The 16,515-nt window shown below is 37.6% G+C and overlaps 1 protein-coding gene across 1 annotated transcript in view; it reads left to right on the top strand.

Annotated features, from left to right (window-relative positions):
* Positions 1-16,515, top strand: part of adamtsl3 (ADAMTS-like 3) — a 180,353-nt gene that overhangs the window by 83,582 nt on the left and 80,256 nt on the right. The window contains exons 4-6 of the mRNA XM_056259125.1: positions 4,007-4,134; positions 11,963-12,008; positions 14,398-14,634. Of these exons, the coding sequence (XP_056115100.1) occupies positions 4,007-4,134; positions 11,963-12,008; positions 14,398-14,634 (411 nt within the window). The remainder of the gene's footprint in view (positions 1-4,006; positions 4,135-11,962; positions 12,009-14,397; positions 14,635-16,515) is intronic.

Raw genomic sequence — 16,515 nt, 5'->3', positions numbered from 1 at the left:
AACTTTGCACTTACTTACATGCCAACTAACACTCATAGACCGTCTGCTTAATATCTGCTAACACTTTATTTTGATGCTCCCCAACAGACATTCTACTGACTGACTATAAGTAACTTTGCAAGTACACGTCAACTTATTCTACTAACCCTAATCCTACCTCTACAAATACTCAACTACTCTAATGAGAGTTAGTTGAAATGTAGGTGCAACTTTATGTATAGTCAACAGAACGTCTAAAGGGGACAATCAAAATAAAGTGTAACCAAATACATTTTCTTAGGATTTTCTTGTTCTTACCCCATGATATCTTATTTTAGTATTATTTATATGCTATTATAGTATTTAATAATATGTATTATTTTCAATTTTCATTTAAGTTTAAGTTTTAGTTCTGTGTGCAGTAGCTTTAATTTATTTTTATTTCAGTTGTAATTTTAGTCATGTTAGTACTTTTAATTATTTCAGTTAGTTGCCAAGGCAGCATTTTTAATTCTATGTTTTCCATGTAATATTTAGGCTATATTTTATTTCATTTTTAGTTTACCTTTATTGCAATTACCAACAACTATTTGTAATTATTTTAGTTTTAGTTAACAATATCAACACTGATTAGACTGATTACATTTTGAACACTATTAGAGTGATTTCTAAAGCATCATGTGACACTGAAGACTGGAGTAATGATGCTGAAAATTCAGCTTCGCATCTCAGGAATAAATTACATTTTAAAATATATTGACACAGGTAAACAGTTGTTTTATTTGATTATCTTAAATATGTTACAATATTACAGTTTTTACTGTGTTTTCATCCAATAAATGCAGCCTTGTTGAGCAAAAAAGACTTCTTTCAAAAACAAAAAAATCTTAATTATTCCAACTTTTGACCAGTATGTGTATGTATATATATATATATATATATATATATATATATATATATATATATATGTGTGTGTTTGTCCTAATCTGTTGCACAGAATTTATATTTCTAGCTTTGTGTGAGTACCATTGTTTATAAATGGTCAGGTTTTAATAGCCATAGTTGTCAAGTCCTAAGCTAACCTCTAGCTAGCATTAGCCGACAGACTCCTCAGCTTCAGCGTATGCTAAATGAGTGCTGATTTCTCCTCTAAAGCATTGATGCGATCTCTTCCAGTCCCATTTTCATCTTAGAGGGTTGTGATGAGAGGAGAGTAAACTAGGTGCTGTTCTACCTGGTGAGCCTGGCGAGAAACCATAGAGATTTGCCGCCCATCAGGAAGTCTTATAGAGGGAACCTGCGATAGTAACTTTTAAAACAATAGGGATTTGAAATCTAATCTGAGGCCAATTTAGATAATTACTCTTGACTGGAAAGTTTAGTCTTCAGGGAAATGGATTGCTGTTAGATCATTGTAAAAGCTGACATCCCATCACCGCTGCGAGGTTAGCTAGTCAAAGCCCACTGCTGCTAGTCTGTTTTCATTGGCAACTACTGACGGGCTGTTTAACTAGGACTGCGGTCCAACATGTGAAATTAAGAAAGCCTTTACACACATTCATGGTAATAGAACTGTACAAGCAGGGATGTTACATTTTCCAAATGAAAATGAGCAAGAATTTGCAGAATGCAGGATGAAATCTGCCTTTCCCACAGAACAACTGCACATTATCCATCTAAAGAATCTTTTTGAAATGGAGGTACACCACTGTTCAAGTTTGGGGTCAGTAGGATTTAGATAAAAATTATTCAGCAACTTCAAGGATGCATTGATCAACAGTTACAGTAAAGACATTTATAATGTTGCAAAAGACTATTTCAAATAAATGCCGCTCTTTTAAACTTTCTATTCTTCAAAGAATCCTGAAAAAGAGTATTGTGGTTTCCATAAGAATATTAAGCGTAATTTTCAACATTAATCAGCATATTAGAAGGATTTTTGAAGGATCATGTGACACTCAAGACTGGAGTAATTATGCTAAAAATTCAGCTTTGCATCACAGGAAAAAATTACATTTGAAAATAAATTCAAATAAAAATCTAATATTTTAAATTGTAATAATATTTCACAATATTGCTATTTTTACTGTATTTGTGATCAATTAGTCTTGATGAGCATTAGATATTCAAAGAAATAGATCTAACCCCCCCCCCCCCCCCCCCCCCCCTTTGCTCTTATATTTTCTGTGAAAGGCATTCAAATAAGAATTTTTCAATGAGAGAAAATTGAGAATTTTAAAATGAGACTTTTTCAAGGGCATTCTGGCAGTTTGTATACACAACAATAGATTGTCAAGCTCCAGAAACCGCCAACAAACACCATAAAAGCCTAAGAAGTAGTCCATATGATTTGTGCACTGTATTGAAAGTCTTCTGAAACTGTGTGTGAAGAACAAACTGAAATTTGAAGAAAATTGGTTGTTTTCCACTGAAAATCGTGCTCTCCACTGCAGCACTGTAATCGTATTCATTACATGTTTAAAATGGCACTATAGTTACGAACCAATGTTATGTCAAACTTGATGTGCCATTTTTAAATCTGTATGTAAATGAGATTTCAGAACAGGGTTGTTCTTACACATGACATGAGTCAGAGTCTCTCGTGTCTTATTGCTTTATTACAGTCTTGGCTGCTTTTAGATCAGACACATGGGAGGTTGAGGTCAGTAAATACGAGCTTCTATTGATTTGACACCAAATAAAAAGGCAGCCTGAGCTAGACGTTAGTATATTTTGCTCTATAACTTATATCAACACACAGGAGTTTGAGTGGGTAAAGATATCAAGCAAAAGTATTCTGGAACGCAAGGAGCTCAGCTAATGTTCAAGGTCAGTGTTTAGCTGGTGTCCAAGTGGGATTTACTGGTGGGAAAAGTGAAGGAACTCAATGGATAGGTGGGTGACCGAAACATAAATAAAACTGGGGAATGAATTAGTGTTTTTCTTCTAAAAAAATGTTTGCGCACCAATAACATTCACAACTGAGAACGATACGATTTTTCAGGTCAATAGAGAAGAAACCCGAGATCTACAAGTAGAGGGCATCATTGAACAGTTCAGTATGGGGAAAAAATCCATTAATAAAAATCATAGAAATGTATTGGAAATTAATTGGTTAAAACGTGTTGGAACCAAATGTTTGGAATAATTATGTTTTTTTTCTTATGCTCACCAAGGCTGCTTTTATTTGATCAAAATTACAGTAGAAATAGCAATATTATGAAATATTATTACAATTTAAAATAACAGTTTTTATTTTAATATCTTTTAAAATGTAAATGAGTCTTCAAATGAGAGTTGTGCTGCTTTGTATTTTTGTTGAGACCATGATACACTACAATTCAAAAGTTATTTGAAAGGATGAGTAAAAAAATATTCAGCACGGAAACATTACATTTATCAAAAGTGACTGTAAAGACATTTATAATGTTTAAAAAGATTTATATTTCAAATAAATGCTGTTCATTGAACTTTCTATTCATCAAAGAATCCTGAAAAATGTACACAAAAATATTAATCTGCAAAAACTTTCAACATTGATACGGTAATAATAAAATGATGTTTTCAACATTGATAATAAGAACAGTGATTAATAATTGTGCACCAATATAACTGATAATGATTTCTGAAGGATCATGTGACACCGAAGACTGGAGTAATGATGCTGAAAATCCAGCTTTGAATGTTTTTTTTTAAATTCAGATAGAAAACAGTTATTATATACTGTAATAATATTTCATAATATTACTGTTTTTGCTGTATTGTTGATCAAATAAATGCAACCTTGGTGAGCATAAGTAGTGAGACTTAGTGAGACTTAGAAATAGTGAGACTTCTTTAAACACGTAAAAAAACAAACTAACTATTCCAAACCTTTGACTGGTAGTGTATAACATCAGAAAATTCAACTGCATTGCTAAGAATGGTTTACTTATAGTAGACTCTTTTTAGAAATTGGATTCGAGAAAATATTTTAGTGTAAAAAAAGTAGTACATCTTTAAATGTTGGTGTTTTTGTGTGTTGCAGTCCTCAAGAACGACCCGCTCAGACGAGGAAAGGGACACCGGTTGGGATGCCTGGGGCACGTGGAGTGACTGTTCTCGTACCTGTGGAGGTGGAGCCTCGTATTCTCTACGCAGGTGTCTCAATGGAGGGTGAGTGAACACACAAACTCGCGATTATGGTAAGGGGCGAGACATTTGCCAAACACGCTGGAAGCGGTTGACCAATCACAACACACAGGCCCAGCTGACCAATCAGAGCATATTCAGCTTTTTAGAAGGAGGGGCTTTATAGAGACCAGAACTAAACAGAACTTTACTGACAGACTGGGAAGAGAGGTGCTGCAACAATGTAAAATATGTGATAAAATAATGTTTTTTTTTACATTCAAGCATGCCAACCTATTTAATGTTCATTGCTTGTCATGTTTATTAGCCTTTATTAGTTTATTCTGTTTGACCCTGTTCACTGTCTATATACAATGCGGTTTCACTTGATGCAATATACTGTTATAAGTTGTGAAATATGCTGTCACCAGTATGCCATCCCATAATGCCCGAAATTATTTTTTATTTTTTTATTCATAGATTTTTTTTTTTTTTTTTGTGAATTTATGTGTGCAGTTGCTCCAAAATGTATTTTGACATTTCAGTTAAAAAAATAAAATAAAAAAATAATCAAGTGGCATCTGCAAACAACATGACAGACGATATCTGTCATGATGTCAGGCTGTTTGTTGTTATCGCTGACCTCAGAGAGAGGACAGAGAAGTGCTTCGTTTCCAGAGAGAATGGAAAAGTTGACTGACACTTTGGACTCAAGTATCTTTCTCTCTCTTTTTGCAATTCAACTTCTATTTCTGTCTTATTTCTCTCCTTCTAAAGCAAAGAAAAGGTTTTGTTCCTCAAGTAATAATGTTAGTACACATTATGCATGTGCATAATTTACATTATTTAGAATATATTAAGGAAGCCGTTGTCATTAAAATGAAGCCGAGAGAATTGAATGATTCATGGATACAGCAAAGTGTGTTTTCTGGGCATAATATTCATCTTGAAATGCAAATTGGATTGTTTTGTTTCTAGCCAATTTTAGTTTCTTGAACATTAAAACAAACTTTGTTGACTTGTAAAAAGTACGTTTGTTAACTTTTTAATCGTAAACTTTGTAACCGGGAAAATGTCTTTTTTTGTGTTAGCATACTTTGTCCTATCCCAGCTTATATGACAGTTATAAAGTGTAAACACTGTGGCACTATCAAAATATTGCTGTTTGCTTGACCAGCCCAACACGGCCCAATTCTGGCTCAACCAATGGCATTAGTTTGGGGCGGGACTGTTTGTTTCTCTCAAGTTATCAAGTCTAAAGGCCCGTTCACACCAAGGACAATAACTATATTGAGAATGATAAAGATATATGTCTTAAAAAGCGTTATGACTAGTTCTGTCATGAAACTCTAGATGGCGCAGGCTGATGGGTCCTTAACGCAACCTAATGAGATTCACAGCGTTAACTACTTGGCACAAGCTGATTGGTTCATGTCACATCTGCAGCCAATAACTGGCTGGTTAGCATTCACCATAGCAGTTTGCAGCTCGCTTTCAGAGCTCCTCCGAAACCTCCACCTTCCCCAGCTCCACCTGTATAGATCTGCTATGGGTAATTTATATATATGCTATTTGTGCAGCAGTATGTTTTACATAATCCCAGCAGCGTATCAGCATATGTATTGGCAGTAGCAAGTTCCTGTACTTGCTCTGCAGCAGCAGCAATTCAACACCAGCAGCGTAGCAGATCTATTCAGAGACCAGATACATCGCCATTTCCATTACCATGCTAAAAATCTTTAGAGAGTTGTCATGATAGAACTAAATATAAAAGAATAGCAAATTCCACAACTGTAACGATAATGGCACAGAGGAACAATATCATTGGAATCACTTCCAGAATAATTTTTTCCAGCTGTTGAATGGTAAAAACATTGACAGCCAATCAGAATTGATTTAAGAGCTCAAGCATTTAAAGTGACAGAGGACAGCATGTGCTTATAATAAACAGAATGATATCGTCCGCTGGTGTGGACGCTAATATAATAATCGTTACAGTTATCTTTACAGTTACCGTTCTTGGTGTGAACGGGCCTTAACTCTCTTTTACTCAGTAGAAATATGTTCAAATGGTTTTCATGGATCAATCTGTTGGAGACAATTCCACTTATTTTGGTAGAAGCTGATCCTTTCTTTCCTCTTGTCATATCGTTCAATTGTAGCATCCAAGCAATGTTGCTTGCACATATACTGTAAATTGCTAATATTTCATTATATTATAGTGGATGTAACATATACTATATTTGGAAAACTCCAAAAGGCCATACTCCAAAGGTTTGAGGCCATAGCTCAGTATAGATAGGATTTGGGACTGTGTGAGTTCTTATGGTGTTGTTAGCCAGTCAACGCTGCCGATATGCCATATACTGCTCCAGAGTGATTAGTCACATGCTATTTACAGCTCAGGTGATTGGCTACATACCTGAGAGAGAAATTGTGTACTTTCTACTGACCAACTTCCATTGAAATGAATAGGAATGCTAACGGATAGCTCTCTTCAGGTGTATCAGTCCTCACTGAGACAACTCTTTGTGTAAATCACCCAAATGAATGGCTTGTCTCTGTGCATTAAAATTTGGATAGATATCTGTTTTTTTTTTTTATCATGTTGGACACAATTATGTTTTTGTAGCTCATTGCCCATTACTTCATGGAAGGTAGGTGACAAAAGCTAAAGCAATACTTATAGAAAATAGAAGTCACACACCATTTATGCCACAATACTCATTTAGAGCTAATTGAGCGGCTGGATCCAAATGAAAACAAGAGAAAGGGCCAATTACTCTTCAGGTCTCATTGGAAATGCTTCTACTGACCCTCAATGTAAAATTGCTCTCATTGATTTGCATCTAACTGCTTCCTGTGTGAGGATTCTTTTCCCCCCAAGAACATTTATTAAGGGGTTTTAAGTTGCTTTGAATAACGGTGCCTGCTAAATGGATGAATGTAAAATACCCTTCAAAAGAATTGGGTCTGTAATATTTTTAAAATGTTTTTAAAAGAAGAATAATGCTCACCAAGGCTTTTATTTGATCAAAATACAATATTATTACAATTTAAAATAACTGTTTTCTATTTTTTATATGTTTTAAATGTAATTTATTCCTGCAAAATTAAAGTTGAATATTCAGCATCATTACTCAAGTCTTCAGGGTCACATGATCCTACAGAAATCATTCAATTCTAATGATGATTTGCTGCTCAAGAAACATTTCTTATTAATATCAATTTTAAAAAAAAGTTGTGCTGCTTAATTTTTTTTCTAGAAACCGTGAAAAAAATATTTTTTTTGAATTCTTTGATGAATAGAAAGTTCAAAATAACAGCATTTATTTGAAATAAAAAAAGTTTTGATGTTTGTAGTCAAGGTTTTGTCTCTTGTCTTATGTACTGCTACATTTTTGAAGTTGCTCTTTGGTTTATAGGGTTCTTGAGTTTTTTTGATTCGTGGTTTGGGGATTTATACAAAAGAAAGTCTTGTATTAGTCAATCAAAAGATTAAAAGATTTTTTTCAATATCAAATTCAATAACAAATTTGACATTTGATGCTATTTCATCCACAGAAAAAATGTCTTTCACAGATAAAGTCTTTGCGATATTAAACAGACCATCATGAGTTTGCTGTGTGCTACTGGAATTACCCCCGCTCTCTTCCTCCTTTTGTTTATTGTCAGTAGAACTTTAGAAGCGCTCGAGCAGCGGGCCAGCTTGTGTTGTGATTGGGTTCTGCTGATTACAAGAAGATCTGGAAGTGATTCCACAGTTGATTATGTGGTCAGCGAACAAAGACGCTCTTTCTGAATCGCATCCGAGCAATATCGCTTGCACACAGGCCAGAGCACCTGTTAAAGAGCACTGGAGTAGAAATAACAGACATCTATGGTTTAGAGTGGAGACAACTCAGGCTGTAGTTGACCTGAAAGAGAGGACTGATCAGAGATTAAGAGTTTAAGCTAATAAAAACACATACTTGTGTTGCATTATGAAGTACATTGCCATTGCAGTAATCCTTTTATTAATACTATAATATAATTCATAATTTAATTCAGTAAGGACACCTTAAATTGATCAAAAATGACAGTAAAGCTGTATTCATAGAAGTGTCCTGAAAAAGAGAGGTTTTAAGAAATGTTTCTTGAGCTGCAAATCATCATATTAGAATGAGTTCTGAAGGATCATGTGATACTGAAGACTGGAGTAATGATGCTGAAAATTCAGCTTTGGATCTCAGAAATAAATTCCATTTTAAAATACATTCACATAGAACAATTATTTTAAATTGTAATAATATTTCTCAAAATATTAAATATTACTGTCCTCATTGAACAAGAAACTGCTCTGACACAATTGCAGCCAATCAGAAAATAGGATATGTTATATTTTAATTACATGTTGAGCAGCCTCAGATGTCACTTTTTTCTACCCTATTGTGGTACAATACTATAAAATAATAGAATCATTACAAACTGGGATTGATCACTGACTGGCAGCTGACATGCCAATGATGGTTTAACCAGAATTAATGTCTTCTCCAATGTCTCATTATTACATGACTCACTATTTGATCTGGCTGCCAAATGTTAAAGGGGTGGTTGATTATGATTTTACTTTTCTAACTTTAGTTAGTGTGTAATGTTGCTGTTTGAGCATAAACAACATCTGCAAAGTTACAACGCTCAAAGTTCAAAGCAAAGGGAGATATTTTCTTTTAAAGAAATTGCTTTTTAAGGACTACAACAAATGGCTGGTAGGGACTACACAACTGCCACGATGGTCTTGTCTTGGTCACGTTTTATGCCATTGTCATGTTTCCATGTCTGTCATGTGATTCCTTGTTAGTCATGTGATCCTGCCATGTGTTCCCTTGTCTGATGTGTCATGTTGTCATTGGTTCATTGTTTAATTGTTCACAGGTGTCCCTTTTCTTGTCATTAGTCTTGTGTGTATTTAAGCCCTCATGTTTGCCATGTGTCTTTGTCAAGTAATGTTTCCCTGTAACCACTGTTGGTAAGTGTTTGTTGGTAACAAAAACATGGCGTGGCATGGCATGTTTTTGTTTCATGTTTAGTTTTGTTTGTAATAAACTGCACTTGGGTTCTTCTCTACAACTTGCCTTCAGTGGATCCTTTACAGAAAACTTGACCTACTATGAACCCAACAGTTTCCCTCCTGTGTCATTTTGGACGATTGAATTGTCACCTGGACGATTATGTCCAGGACTTTTGTGAACTCTCTCACCTTGTGGACTTTAATGATGTGGCCCTCAAGGAAATATTTAGGGTGGGTCTTAATGAGCCCATTTGCTCCCAGCTTCCTGGGGGGAAAATCCACTGGTCCTTGGCCCAATACATTGACTATTCTTTATTGCTAAGTGGCTCCTCGTTTACTGTGGGTATTGTGGAAGAGGAACCCCACAATTCCACAGTACCCGCCAAGCCTGAGCCACTTCACGTCATGCTTGGCAAGCCTGAGTCTCTTCACGTCATGCCTGGCAAGCCTGAGTCTCTTCACGTCATGCCTGCCAAGCCTGAGTCTCTTCACGTCATGCCTGCCAAGCCTGAGTCTCTTCACGTCATGCCTGCCAAGCCTGAGTCTCTTCACGTCATGCCTGCCAAGCCTGAGTCTCTTCACGTCATGCCTGCCAAGCCTGAGTCTCTTCACGTCATGCCTGCCAAGCCTGAGTCTCTTCACGTCATGCCTGCCAAGCCTGAGTCTCTTCACGTCATGCCTGCCAAGCCTGAGTCTCTTCACGTCATGCCTGCCAAGCCTGAGTCTCTTCACGTCATGCCTGCCAAGCCTGAGTCTCTTCACGTCATGCCTGCCAAGCCTGAGTCTCTTAACGTCATGCCTGCCAAGCCTGAGTCCCTTCACGTCACACCTGCCCAGCCATAGACTGTTAGGGTGTCCCTTGATAGGGCCATGGTGGCCGCGCCTCAATGGCCACCTGAACTGCCTGGTCCACCCTGGCCACAGGAACTGCCTGATCCACCCTGGCCACCTGAACTGCCTAGTTCACCCTGGCTTCCTGCACTGCCGGCACCGCCCTGGCTTCCTGCACTTCCTGCGCTGCCCTGGCTCCCTGCACTGCCGTGCCACGACCCAGGTCCGCCCACGCCATGCCACGGCCCAGCTCAGCCCCCCCCATGCCACGGCCCAGGTCCGCCCTCCCCCAAGACCGCCCCTGCTCCACCACCCTCATTGAATTCCGTGTCTATCATGTGATTCCTTGTTAGTCATGTGATCCTGCCATGTGTTCCCTTGTCTGATGTATCATGTTGTCATTGGTTCATTGTTTCATTGTTCACAGGTGTCCCTTGTCTTGTCATTAGTCTTGTGTGTATTTAAAGGGTTAGTTCACCCAAAAATGAAAATTATGTCATTAATGAATAATGACTCACCCTTATGTCGTTCCAAGCATACTTAAATCGAAATTTACTGAAATTAATTCACAATCTTGTACTTCGAATTAAAAAATGGAATCGTCGATGCTGCCACGCTCCCATCCCGTCCGGTCGGCGTGCCAAGCGGGGGAAAAAAACACGCGTGTTGAAAAGCTGCGAGTCTGTCAACCTCCTCTAACTTGGCTACAGCCATTCAAAAGATAGCATGGCAACTGCAGATGCAGGAGACCCATCGACAGAACTTGAACCCCCTCCTCTTTCATCGAAGTCGCAGGTGTGTAAGTTTTTTTGGATTTCCAGTGAGTTATGTTGACAACGTTTGCGCTTCAAAAAAAGCCACAGTTTACTTTGCAGACATCCCAAGTCTCGCGGAAGTTCCGGGAGTCTCCCGCATATTGGTAGCGGCTCCCTGATGCCCGCAAATTAGTTAAAATCTCCCGGAATCTAGAGTGAGCGAGCAAGAGCGTGCATGCGAGACAGAAAAAACTGTGCTCCAAACCGTATAGCAGAATGCAGAACGGCATGACACGACACAACAAATTCCAGACAGTACACAGATGCCCCGTTCCTTTTCTGACGTACTTCAAGCATTCGCGCCACTTCCAAACAAATGGATTTGCAATGGTCACTTTTGTCACGTCCAGTGTGGACAGCTTCTAGCTGTTGTGGTGCGACACGACAACGGTTGCATTCGGTGTAGAGACAGTGTTACTGTTTAAAAAAAAGTGTATCTAGTGCATACTATGCAGTATTCTCTAAATATTAGCTAGTATTCCATTCCCAATCGTTTTGCTCAAGGGCAGGATGATTGGAGAAAAATATTCTCTAATAAGATCTTAATAACAGTCTGGTTGCATCTTCCCTCCATCCCTCAGAGTGATGTGAACCTTCTCTGTTTAGGGTGACTGCTGCTCTTCTGAACGGAATTAATAAGCTGAAATATGATAGGCTAATGCTTTTAGGCTGAGGTAATAGGACATTTAGAAAGCCAATATCCTGTTGTCCATTTCTCTGTATTTCTGTCTCTAAACATCCTTTTCTCAAAACACATTGCTGCATATTTCATACAGCTGTAGCTGGATTCATGTTTTTTGGTGCCATTAGAGATAATCACAAGTTTTTGTTTTCATGCAGATCTTCTGGTTTGACAGTGTTATTGTTATTACCTGAATGGCAATCTAAGTGAAAAATAATTTCACAATAGAAAATAAGGCTTTATGTCGTGGAAATTTAGTTTTTGATATGCTGTAGCATGCATTCATTTTATGTTCTCAAAAAGCACACTTGCAAACAAAGAACCTCACGAACGAGTGGGGAAAAAATGGTCAGGAGCAGGTCTAAAAATGATTTCTGTAGGGATAAATAGGGTGTTTCCTTTCCCCTTGATACAAAAGACGGAGCAGCTGTACCACAAAGAAGAACAATGACTTTGTAACAAATCTGATTTTGTTGTTTTGTGTGTGTCCGACAGGAACTGTGAGGGCAGAAACATCCGCTACAGAACATGCAGCAACACAGTAAGTCAGTACGATATGTTATGAGGCTCATCAGGAGTCTCCATCTGCAGAAGTGCCACAAAATGTATATAGAATTGAAATGCCTGTCGGTCATAAATTTATACAGATGCCCCATCCCTTGCATGTTTGTTTATTAGATATTTGGAGTAATTTAGTCATTATTTCTGTTACCAGTAAGAGGGTAGCACTCACAGCTCTGTTTAACACATTTTAACACTATTCATTTTAGTGGAATTCCACATATTTTCGCTGAAACACTACAAGTGTTTAGGATTTAACCTTTCATAAATTCATGTTTACTCAATTTGGCAGTGGACTTTAAACGTTTTTACAGAAGTACAATGCGGAATACTGTTTGCAGTTTTTTTTGTGCAAAATATTTGCGTTTCCCTGAGAAACTGTGTTCACTTGCAAAAGCACTTAAATATAGTTTTTCCTCCAACCGATTTCCTATTTCATGTCCCTTTGGGGCTGGGATGTCCAAACTCAGTCCTGGAGGGCCACTGTCCTGCAGAGTTTAGCTTGCCTCAACACACCTGCCTGGAACTTTCTAATCAGACCTTGATTAGCTGGTTCAGGTGTCTTTAATTGGAGTTGGAGCTAAACTTTGCTGGACAGTGGCCTTTAATTGGAGTTGAAGCTAAACTTTGCTGGACAGTGGCCTTTAATTGGAGTTGAAGCTAAACTTTGCTGGACAGTGGCCTTTAATTGGAGTTGAAGCTAAACTTTGCTGGACAGTGGCCTTTAATTGGAGTTGAAGCTAAACTTTGCTGGACAGTGGCCTTTAATTGGAGTTGAAGCTAAACTTTGCTGGACAGTGGCCTTTAATTGGAGTTGAAGCTAAACTTTGCTGGACAGTGGCCCTCCAGGAGCAGGAATTCACACCCCTGCTCCCTAAGAGAAGTGAGGGAGAAATATAAGTCATTTCATAAGATTGAATGTGCATTTTCCTCTCTGAGTGAAGTGTGACATGTACATTTTAAGGTGGGAATCAAGAGCTGGTTATTAGTTTTAAATATTTCGTTTCATTAACCGATATTGAAGGTTTACATTCTTTTTCTAATGCAAGTGAAGAACATTTTCTATTCGCAAATTATTTATTCTTTTGAGTTGGATCTTTTCCTTGTATTACGCATGACCAGTATAGAGTGATTCATCAACAATGGCAATTGTTACATAGGAGGTAGGATGGAAATAAAAATCGACCAACACAATATTGGCAGTGTGGTGGTAGTGGGGAGTAGGGTGGTGATGGTAATGACAATGGTAATAGATAATAAATGGTTACTTTGTTTACGCATACACACACATACACATACACATACCCACACTCACACCCGCTCACATACACACTTAGATCAAACACTTAAATCACTTTTATGTCACTTCTGGAATTATGGATTTACAAGATTGCTCACTGCTGCACTATGTTGGTTTGTATGTATGTTTGACTGTTAAAAAAAAAAGAAAAAAAAAGAGTGATTCATCAACAAATCACTTTATTGATTCTTTGATGAATCGTTCAAATGATTCACAAATCAATCTTAAACTCATTAGACTAACATCTCAAAAATGAGTAAAAAAATAAATGTTAATGGAATTGTTATTAACCAGAGTTGTTAATGGAATCAGAACCAGAATTGTCCTTTATGATTCAGTCAATAGTCCCTAAACTGCTCGACAAACTCATATTGAGAGCTGTTAGATGCCCATGTGTTTCAAGGACCATTTTCATCAAAAGCAAGTGTTTTTCTACCATTGAAGTGGTTTCATCTGAAATCACATTCCTCCTTCACCCACAATTCCAATCAGAGCCATCTGGGAAAGATTCCCAGCATAACATTTATTCAATTCCCATCAAAACAGTGAGAACTGATGCTTGGTCTTCCCTGTCAGGCTTCATAATTGCCATTGATGAGATTCGTTGTTGAATTGTTCTTTTTATTTCCATCACTGATCCTGACATTTGTAATCACTCTATCCGATTGAGACGTTTCAATTATGGGCATCACTGATGATCTTTGCACAAGGGGGTTTCTGAGCCGATCGAATGATTAAATGAGTTCAAAGTCCCAAGCTATAGAGGAAGAATTGTGGTTTTCTTCAATGCACAGGAGATGACATAGGAAATATTGTTTTTCAAAACATGGTGGTTTGCCACAGTTCAATTACACTGTCTCCATTCGTTAATGCACCCGGTCATCTGCATATGCTTTATGATGTTACGCATAAGGTCACGATCTAATCTTACCACATAGAAAATAATATTTCCGGTGTCTTTTTCAGGCCTGCTGTTACTGTTGGGTCTTTTAAATGTCAGTGTTATTATATTATAGTCAAAGATGTGAAAAATATCTGATAGCTGCCAAATTTTCTTTCTACCAATCAGGACTGTCCTCTAGAGTCAGGTGACTTCAGGGCTCAACAATGCTCTGCCCACAATGACATCAAGTACCAGGGACAAACCTACGAGTGGATACCTGTGACGTACGACCCTATTTCACCCTGCACCCTCCGATGTCAGGCCCGGGGGAAAAGCCTGGTGGTGGAACTGGCGCCCAAAGTGTTGGACGGCACTCGGTGTAAAGCGGACTCTCTGGATATGTGTATCAGTGGGATCTGTCAGGTAACCGTTACCGAATTAACTTAAGCTACGGAAGCTGCCAGTGATGCTCCCTTCGAGTTTGAAATATCAGAGCATTACATCATAAGAGTTGCCACAAGGGGCACTATAGCGAGCATTAGCTGTTTACTATGCTCAGTTGCCTATTTAAAGGGATATTTCGCACAAAAATATGTCGTTCCAAACACAAGACTTTGGTTAATCTTCGAAACACAAATGAATATATTTTTCATGAATCCAGAGAGGTTTCTGTCACTCTTTTGAAATTCCAGGTAACTAAAAAGATCCAAAAAGGTCATAAAGGCATTGTAAAATCAGGCGGTTTAATCCAAGTCTTGTTAAATTATATAATCACTTTATATGATGAATAGATTTAATTTATGATTTTATTTACGTCTAAACGTAACGATCGACACATATACAAATTGAACATCACATATGGGAAACACTAGGGGTGTAACAGTAAATTATGGTTTGGTATGTACTTCTGTTTTGAAGTCACAGTTCGTTATGTTTTCGGTACAGAACAAAGCATGCATTTTTATTAAACAGTACAGTAGTTTACTGAACTACTGTATGTGATGCGCTCTGCAGTATGTATGTATTTATATGTGAATAAAAGCTAAAAATAAATCTGTTCAACATTTAAAGCAATCATATGTCTTCACAAGACTTGAATTAAACCACTCGATTCATAAGGATTAATTTGAATCTTTTCCATTGTTTATTTGCTTGGTTTTGGCTGTTTTTGTACTTTGTTTCTGGCTTGGATTTGTGAGAAGTTGTAAAAACGACTGTCTAGCGGAAGTAGGTGCTTACCAGGTGCACTTGAACGCAGTATGAGATGGCAAAACTCCCAGAAAACCAAAAGTTCTGTTAAAAGCTGAAATCCGAAAATGTTATTTATGTATAAGCCTACTTAAGTGAGCATTTACAGCGCTTAAGTTAAGACCTCTGTACTTTAAAGTACAGTCTAGGCTTTTTGATGAGGTGAAAAACGTTCTTCAGAAGCCAGAGTCACTCAGTATTTACGAGGGAGATTTCTTGACCTTTTCAGCTCTGTTCTGACATGCATTACAGTAATATTAGCACAATGAGAATAAGCTTTACAGTTTTATCCGTTTCTTTTCCTGAATATATTTGGATCAGATCTCCATCCACTGGAGTTACCAAACCATCTGCTTCTGCCATAGTATCAGTCTTTTTTATTGCGTGTCCAAAAGCTTAATGTTATTGTTTGGTGGTACTGACGCCAACAGGTTTTCCATTCGGGATGTTTCTAACTGCGCAGTTCACATTTCCTAAAAAAATAATAATAAAAAACTGCAGCTAAAGTGAAAAGATAATGAAATAATGACCATAAACATAGGAAAACCGTCTCTCTTTTTCAGTGTTACATATGTGTGGATTTGGGGTATATTTAGGTCACGATTCTGCCAGATTGACCTCAGTTCTGTGTCCTTGTGTGAGCAAAAGAGAGAAAGAGGCCGAATCGACAGAAAGACAGGGATTGAGTTTCCATTTGACCATGGCTCCAATTTAGGAAGTTAAAACGCAGGATTTCCAAAAAGAAGTTACTTGGAAACTACTGTACGGTAATTACTTCTGTTGAAAGCTTGCATACATATTAGACTTGATTTAGCACTAATTTAGCATTCATTTCACAAATAACTTTCCAGTGCACCTAGAGCTTAAGTAACTTTGCAGTGTTTTTAAAGTCAATTTGGCTATGTTTGATGTGCTTAAAGAAATAGTTCACCCAAATATAGAAATTGTGACTTTCGCTCCGAGTATTTATAGGAACTAGCCACCAGGGCGGTCCACCGAGAACTAAACATTTTCCTGGTTGCATTCACACGGCCTGTAGGAACTCTGAAGCAACAT

The sequence above is a fragment of the Rhinichthys klamathensis genome, unplaced genomic scaffold (assembly GCF_029890125.1).
Source record: "Rhinichthys klamathensis goyatoka isolate OS25496 unplaced genomic scaffold, OSU_Roscu_1.1 h1tg000165l_1, whole genome shotgun sequence".
Lineage (NCBI taxonomy): Eukaryota > Metazoa > Chordata > Actinopteri > Cypriniformes > Leuciscidae > Rhinichthys > Rhinichthys klamathensis.
The sequence above is the reverse complement of the archived record's forward strand: the minus strand, read 5'-3'. Positions and strand labels throughout refer to the sequence as shown.